We start from the raw sequence: 9,058 nt of genomic DNA, 5'->3' as shown, positions 1-9,058 counted from the left end.
TTTTTTTAAAAAAAAATCTCGTCTCTTTTTCAGCTTCAAGATGCTGAGGCATACCTGGACCTTGACCAGAACAATGAGAATCCATTGAAACGGAAAACCCCGTATATACTGAAGAGGCAACTGCACACCAATAAAGCAAGAAGGCCTTACATCCTGAGACGAAGTGTGTTTTACTAATCCTACCCCTCCTGTTAAAGAAGAGACATTATACACTCTGTGAACATGTGGTTATTCTCACTGTAGTATAATCGAGGCCGTGATGGTTTATTTGTTTATTTATTTATTTATTTATTTATTTATTTTTCCCTTACTTTCTTTTTGTTTTGTTTTTGTTTTGGTCATTGTCTTTCTAAAATGCAGACGTTTCAGTGTGTCCTTGAAAAGGTCTGTCTAGTGTTTAATTATGCTTTAAGATGGACCCTTGTAAATAAACATAAGCAAGCTGGATTATTTTTGTTCATAGTAAATTTATTTTCAATCAAAATTGAATTAAAAGTTGATTTCAACTATTTGAGACAGATGCATCTTCATTCAGTTAAAGAAATACTGTTTTTTTCTTACTTGCATGTTGATAACAATGATAAGAAAATAATTAAAGAACAACGTGACATGGTATGGAAAAGCATTGTGTTGTTTGACATTTTACAGAATATCTTAGAGAGCAATCGTCTTTCATTGCATGAATGAGAAGTTACCTCGTCTGGCTTGCATCAGGGGGAAAATTGTGTAAACAAAATGTTATTTTGTTTAATATTCAGTCTTTCACTAGAACTATGTAATAACCCTCCGAAGCACACTGTTATTTGTATCTTGCGTGTAAACATGAAAACGACCTTGATAATAGGGACAAGGGAAAGTTTGTTAGTATAGCATAGGCCTATAGCGATGCGTATCGTCAGAACAACTCGAAAAGTCTGAATCAACGTGCCGTGGTTTTGATTAAACCGAGTGAGCATATTTTCACTCTGCAGACCTGTCTTCCTTTCCCTGTGAAGAGAAAAGGAGACATGCCTTCTCTCTTTTGTCTGCAGAAACTCTTAGAAGATAACAAGGCTTTGCAGGAGACAAGGGTCTTTGAGGTGAGAGGCAAGGTAGGTACTAGGGTTGAGCAGTTTCTTTTGACTTGGATATGTGTTCGCCTACTGCGTGGATAAAATTAAAAAAAAAAAGCCAAAGGTCTTTGTTCTTGAAGAGAGTGAGCACAGGATTTTTCCACACAGATCAACCCTGTTTTTATTTTGGAACTAGAGGACCGTTGTTATTATTTCCTAGCGGGACAGTGATTAGCAGTGGTTTGATTGAGTTAAGTTGGTAATCAGTATTTTTAAGATGATGACACGATGATGGATGGTCAGGGTGTGCCTGATCTCTGCGGATTGATTTCACCTCTCCTTTCATTAAAATAATTAAAGCAAGAAACATTTCCATGATTAAATGCTGTCATTTGCGGATATTGGTTCCGCCAGGTAATTGGCGTTCGGTGCACAGCAATTACAATGCATCTGTTTTTAATTTGTTTTTAATTCACTGTCCGTATACACACTGTTTGCCATGATAGGCATTTGCCACTCGCTAATTAATCTCGCTGAAAATCGCATCGCAGGCAATATTTGTTTTTTTTAAAGAACTCAGTTAAGATTGAAATGACATTTATTCATTCAGCTGACCTTCTTAGTTAAAGTGCTCTGTGATTAATTAATTTCTATGTAAGTGATCACACCGGTGCAACCTAGGAATAAGGTACTTCATGCAGTATCATGTTAGCAATGAACTATCCTTCTTGGGGTTCAAACCCACAACCCTCTGGTTACTGGGGTGCTCCTTTGTGTTATGGTACAGTGTACTGTTTTGATTAGCAAATTCTAAACCCAAAGCAGTGCATTTGCGCTGCATAGGCAGATGGGTTTCATTTTTTTTCTTTTTATGGCAGACTCGCGTTTATTCATGTCTCAGTGCAACATCCTCAAAACAAAAGAAATACAGAGCCTCTGTGCTTTAACACCGTTTTCTCAACCTGTACCTCCCTCCTGCCTTTTCTCTCATGGCTTGATCCCTTTTCTTTATCTTCAAGGCATTCACAGGAATGAATGAACCGTACAGTAATGGGAAGACTCCACTTGAACACCGTGTGAAGTCTTTATTAGAAAAGTCTTTCCAACGCCGCAGTCAAAGGAGCACGGACAGAAAGAAAAGAGTGTGTTTAACAGACGCTGTAGCGACGAAGAACGCGTAAATGCCTCATCGGTCGGCTCAATGCGCTCACAACTGACACCATTTATATGCACAAATGTCAGAGCAGATTCATACCACATCTTATACACAGATACATGCAGATATAAACCCTGACATTCAAAAACGGTTTGTTTTATAAGAAAAATCAGCTGTTTGGCCAAGAGATGGCAGTGTAGGCTTATCTACGGGAACGGTGGGTGGAAATGTGTGGCAGTTTTCTATTTTTCACAGAAGGGCTGCACTGAAGAAGAAGAAGAAGAAGAGGAAGAAGAAGAAGAAGCTTATGCACATTTTAGTTAGTAATCTATCGTGGATGAGCATAAAGGTGATTAAAGTGGTACTGGAACATTAAAGTGTTGACATAAGAATTTTCATGAGGTATGCTCATGTAATTTCCTGTAAACGCAAGAGTGGTTATGCTGATTCAAACACAATATCAAGATACCAGTTTTAGATGATACTGAAGTAAACCAAATGGAAATCTAATCGGTGTAGTTTGACTGTGGTAAGGGGAAAACTGACAGTTTTACAATCATGTAGAAGCTTTTTTCTCTCTCTTGTTCTTTTTCCTTTTTTTTAGGCAGAGGCCTGAAGTATAATATTTTGTAATATTTTGATGAACAGTATACTTTCAGGCGTTATGAATATGTTAAACTTGTATTTCTTGTGATTGCTGTTTTAATGCTGTTTGTTTTTTTTTTATAAGATAACATCAGTAATATGACCGGGCGACTGATCGTTTCAGTCATTTACAGCGGCGGTTACATTTTCCTCAGAAAAGTAAGACATGGACCACCAAATACACCCGTCTTTCATGTCATAGATGTTATAACAAATTGTGAAGTCTCACTCATTTCAGTCACATTTATATTCTGTGTTTTCATGTTACTTCTCTTTAAACATACTGAAACAGGAAAACGAAAAAAAAAATCCAATCTGGTTCTATTTCCTCAGCACGCCTCCATTCAGAATATCTTCAGAGGCCAGTCCAGATCAGACATATGAAATATGTAATGGGCTGTGGGTTTGGGCCAGGATAACACAGTTCTCACCACTGTCTGTTGTGTCTATGCTAGTGCAGAGTAATTGCCTTGGCCACATTCCAGTGCTGAGCTGCATTAATTTAGCTCAAATTTCCAATCCCAGCACAGATTGACAGTTTAAGTTAGCCGCGGGGCAGCGGAGAATCCTGCCGGCCTAATACTAAATGAAAGTCATCGTCTTCATCTGGGCAGGGCAGTGCATCTTTCTCCAGCCAGTCAGATCACAGATAATTGCTTGTGAAGGAATAAGATTAGTTCTCTTTGTGAGAAAGTCTGACTGTGCGAACTGGATGATGGTGTAACAAGCGTGACCTTGTTCTGTGCGTGCGATGTAAATAATTAGGCTCACATATGGGCGGCATTAGAAAGTCTTGAAAAATGTCGAGGAGTGGGCAAAAAGGAGGGAGAGAAGTGGATGTGAGGTCGGAGTTCTGTCTCCTCTGAGGAAAGATTGTGATCTAATCCAAACTACTGTCCCATCTCATACCATGAAAGAGACCTTCCCTTCAGCAAAGATACATCATCCTGCGTTGCTCTCTCTCTCTCTCTCTCTCTCTGTCTTTCTCTCTCAACTCTCTCGTGGACTCTCTCTCTGTTACTCCCTCACTCTCACTTTCTCTCATTCTCTTTTCCATGCACACACACACCATGAAAGGTGAAAAACTCATTTAAAATGCTGGGGTAGTGAGACTTTTCGCACAGTGAGAATAGAGGCTTCATTTGCCATGCTGAGAGACACTGGGTGCCGACATCTGGTATAGATTTGAAACTGGGCCAGGAACTAAGCCTGACACAATACCACAGGAAGTCATTTCAGGTGTGTTGTCTGAGAACCTCTAAAAATCATTTTAAACAAGTGAACACAGATTAGGCATCATTTACAATATAGATATAGTAAATAATATTACAATCTATCAGTCTCCCATATTTAAATGAATCTGATAACTTCTCAAACGATAGGGCAGAGGTACAGATTGTGAGTAAGGCTGGATAAAGACCAAACGTCGATCAAAAAATGGATCTACCACGGCAAACTCGAAACATCTCAAACGAACACGCCCTAAAGAGCACAGCCAGAACATGCTGAACGCGCCACTCCGTCAGCAGAACGCTTTTACAGACGCGTCACACAACACAGCTGTTTACATGTCAAGAGACAGCAGCTAGAACAATAACTGACTGGTGATAATGTGTCACTTTTACAGTGTTTGTACAACAATCTGTCCTTGTCTTCATTCTTATCTCTTTCTTCCTCACGGCCGCCGTCCCTGGAGGACGGGAGAAAGAAGAGGAGAAAGTGCTGATGTTCTCAGACAGGCCTCCTCCTTTTTCTTCTCCTTCTCCTCCTCCTCCTCCTGCACCACCACCTCCAGATACTTGCAATATAGCCATTAGACAACCTGGTGGAGGCGACAACAGTAATTGTCGTGCTGGAGGATCAAGACGGAAGCGGCCACAGCAGCAGCAGGACTTCTTCAGAGAGCCGATTGTGTCTCTTTGCCTGCCGTAATTGAAAGGACCCCCCTCCCTCCACCCCCTCCCCGTCGGCTGGCTCTTGGCACTTATTGCACATCCTTCAGCGGCGAAAAGGGAAGGATGATTCAGGTCTAAGCTGGAACAGGGCTTTGTTCCCCCCAGTGAGGCGTGCTCTCTTCGGCGCTCCTCTCGGCGGCCGGACGCTTTTAAAGGAGAGCCCAGGGAGAGGAGTTATCTTCACTCGGCATGCAGGGAAACCCCTGGCATTAATCTTTAATTAAGGCCATTACAATGGAGAGAGACAGCGCAGTAATGGAAGAGAGAGAGAGAGGGAGAGAGAGAGAGAGAGAGAGAGGGGGAGAGACAAAGAGAGAGACAGAGAAGAGAGAGAGAAAGAGAGAAGAACTGGATATGACAACAGAAAATCAACCATAGAGCAGGAGAGATAGTGCTACAGTCAGAAACACAATGCAATCAGCTCATTCAACCCTCATCAAACAGCTGCCACACTGATCCGTCAGGTATTTTCACTGGCCCCCTCCGCTGATTTACCGCATATTATTTAACACAGACGTTTACGACGTTTATGCACTTCCGTGTAGATGTGCTTTCTAGAGTAATTTCCTTTTAATTCTGTTTTAATTTTAGTTGTCATTTCTGTTTTTGTCGATCTTGCTCTGGTTAATTAGAGTGAAAAATGTAGTGCGTGCACATATGTTTCATGTGTGGGCAAGTATTTATAAGTTATAATGTTATAATCACTTTATGCCGGCAAGCACAATCTGTATCATGCATAAATTGTATTGTTTATGCTATCTCTCTGCATGGTCTGACAGAGAGACAATGAACAAACAGCTTGACTGTCTGTTTAATCTCCCTGTCTACCAGAGATGCTCTGTCTGTTTATAATTTTTCACGGAAAGGTATGTGAAAAAGATTGACGCCATGGCTCCATCTTATCTGTTTCCTCTGTTATAACTTTGACAATAATTGATCAACAAGAAACCAAATAAATATTTGCTGAGTTCTCAGAAGGCTATGTCTAATCGAAGGAATCACGACAGCCCATTTATACGCAAACGGTTGGGTCAGAACGCCAAAGCGTTTCTCCCGTGTCCAACTGAGGAGGTTTCGGTGTGGTTCCGTGCACTGACTGAACCACTTTCGGTTTGGAAGAGGGACGACGCCTGTTGGCGCACAGAACCGGCCCCGTTGAGAGATAGTGTCGTGAGCCTGTAGTTAATGCTTATGAATCTTTAATAGTTTACTCATGAACATACGGGGATGGAAGCCCTGCGTGGTTCTCAGAGGAGAGAGGCTGGATAAATGGGACTAATTAGAAGATGAAGGTGGAATCCGGTCCCTGGGATCCAGTCTGCACGTGTTGATATGTGACAATAGCTCTCGTCAAGCAGGTGGAGGCATGGAGGGGGAAGGGGGGGGGGGGCTTAGTGCAGTGCATTGAGAAGAGATTAACTCATTCTTGACAAAGGGAGCAAGGGGGATAGGAAAGGGGGGGAGGGGGGTGGAGAGAGAGGAAGCCGTGTTTTGAAGCAACACCTGGTGCTTAGCGTCTCAATCTCCACAGACCAGCGCTTGAAGGAGGGCGCGCGTAGCGTTGAACACAGCCTCCGCTTAGTTTAAGACCATCGTGGGTCTGATTTGATCCCCGTCTTCATTTTTCAATCTGTGGTTGTGTGTCTGTCCTAATCCTCAATCTCTCAGCTTTGAAGTGATCCCAGTCTAAAATCCACAGATTGAAGTCTAAACTCACTTAAAAATCCACAGAAAAACAGCTGTTTGTGGTACTAACAGTCGCCAGGATTTGAATCTTGATGAAACACCAAAAAAAAAAATCAAATACTGGCTTTATCGTAGGAATTTGGGATCTCAGAGCGTTCGTGTAGAATAAAGCCTTCGGTTTTCTCTCGCTGTCCATTACCCTGCCTTCTGGCAATACAACGCTCCCCCTCTCAACACCTCGACACACAGATCACACCCCTGTCATCGCCGACGTACTGTGAGACCGAGAGCGTCTAATCGCAAAGGGACCTTAGATCAGCCACCAACAGACAGTCACCAGCTTATTACAAGCCATTCATCACCTGCATCTCTTGTTTTTGAGCTTCCCTCTCTCCTGAGGGAAAAGCCTTTTTACGGCTCTTTGTTTACCCATCAATCTGTTCATGCTTTTCTTTTCCTCTCTTCATCGGTTCTTTGTCCTACGATCCGTTTTCAACTAGGCCTTCCCCCACAGATAATTCTCCTACGGTGAGACCGCAGCGGTAGGGATTTTCTTTTAGTTTTTGTCTACTCTTCTTCCATCCTCTTTCCTTTCAACTCCAGGACGTATGGATTTCCCACAGTGCTTTGCATTGATCAAAAATGAATAAACAACAGAGAGGAGAAATATGAGCAAACACAAAACCACAGTGTAATATAGCATACAGTAAGAACAGGGCGCATGGTTCTTACATTCATTGACTTCTACCATCACATGCGAGTATCAGAGGCTTAGACAGCTTCCCTACGCTTTCCTGTTCATAACAAATGTATACTGCTACTTCAGCTCTGAGGCAACACACAGTCAGAAAGCACTGGAGTACAAAAAGAGCATCATTATCTCCTGTTTTTCCTAATGTGTCTGTGTTAATTTCTTTTCCTTATTGTGTCTACAGAAGTAACATGTACAGTATGCTCCCTGGAAATGGTTGAATAGATCAAGAACACACTGAATAAATAAGTCTTACAGGCTTCAGGTCCCTTATCTTACTCAGAACAATTAACAATATCGAAGACTAAACTAACTCTACTTCTCCAAATACATTCCAAACGCCTGAAAACTGGGAGGGTTCCAAACACTTTCTACTAAAAAGGCCGTAGCAGGCTAGTGTTGTTACTCTGTGCTGTTACTCTACTGTATCTGGAGTATATTGTTACTCTATGAGGAGTATGCTGTTACTCTATACGGACTATGCTGTTACTCTATAAGGAGTGTGTAAGGACTGATCCTGATACTGTTGGGGGATGGGAGGTGATTAGAACATCCCAAGTCATGATACAAGAACTGAATGTTCTTGTGGTTCTGTATGTGTTTCTGTGTGTGTGTGTGTGTGTGTGTTTGAGGGCATGCGTGTGAATGTGTTCCATTTTCAAACAGAAGTTCAAGAAAAGTTTCTTTTTTCCCACACAGGACATGAAATCCTTTCGGAATCACAGGAGAATACATATCTCTGTGGATTGTCATTCCAGCGCACCTTCCCCTAAATTTAGAGTTTTTAATAAACCCATGCCAGGGCCGTCTAAATATGTCTGAGAAATGGAAGAGTTTGTTCAATTTCATTTGGTTCCCATCATTCGCAAGTGTCACTAAGGTTCTAGACAGTGCATGCCTGTAAGCAGAAGCACTTATTGGACTTATCGGCAGATTTCTCACATTGCAGAAAGCATTAAAGTAATAGTACAAAGCTGGAAAAAAGGGATTTGTGCTCAAATGTTCATGGACTCCCATTTGAAGTTTCTCTCCTCTATCTACAAGTGTCTCTGTACACTTTTCTTTGCCTGCCTCTAAAACGTTTGAAAAAAGAAAAGACTTGATAATTACTTTCATTCTCTTTAACTATAACTTCATTTGCTGGAGGAGAAATTCAACATTTTTGAATCTTCTGCTTGGTTCAGTTTATACTGTAGACTCTGTCTTGGCGAAAGCAAAATACTAAGAATGTTTTTTTTTTTCCCTCAACGTTGCACTTTTACGCAGTTGTCCAATCCAACATTAAGGGGCCTACTTGTTTTTGAGTGCTTTTAAGACCCCATTTGCTGTTTTCCAGAATCTTCCTGCGATTAATAATTCTCTATGTTTCTCTGCATTAATTACTTCATTTCTAAGTAGTGCTAAATGATTTATTTGGGGTTGATAGTCTTACCTGCCTCCGGCAACCCCACATTTTCTTTGGAAGAGTTTTGCTTTAAGGCCGAGGGGAATTTAAAATTTTCGAACCGAAAATGATAACACCCAGTTAATTCGGATCATGCTGCAGTATCTTAACAATAACCAAAAGATGCAGTATGTCAGCTTTACAGTGTAGATTATGCATCAGCCTGTGCTTTCACATGACAGTGGACAGAGCATCATAAGACATTACTGTGGGCATGGGCACATCTTTGAAAGCATCCCCTTTCAAGAGCCTGCGTGCATAGCATTGCATCCCCGCTTTAACAATCTTTTCAATAGAAAAAAATTCTCCCGTTCTAACGGCAACTTAATCTTCCCTTATTTGCAAGGGGAACCTTTGCACTTTCTGCTA

General features: G+C 41.5%; 1 protein-coding gene across 1 annotated transcript in view; it reads left to right on the top strand.

Annotated features, from left to right (window-relative positions):
* nts (neurotensin) overlaps positions 1–177 on the top strand; it is a 5,940-nt gene extending 5,763 nt beyond the window's left edge. Inside the window, exon 4 of the mRNA XM_030790985.1 lies at positions 34–177. Within this exon, the coding sequence (XP_030646845.1) occupies positions 34–177 (144 nt within the window). The remainder of the gene's footprint in view (positions 1–33) is intronic.
* Positions 178–9,058: the final 8,881 nt, after the last annotated feature.

Source organism: Chanos chanos, chromosome 13 (genome assembly GCF_902362185.1).
Source record: "Chanos chanos chromosome 13, fChaCha1.1, whole genome shotgun sequence".
NCBI lineage: Eukaryota > Metazoa > Chordata > Actinopteri > Gonorynchiformes > Chanidae > Chanos > Chanos chanos.
Note: the sequence above shows the minus strand (reverse complement) of the source record. Positions and strands in the feature narration are given on the sequence as shown.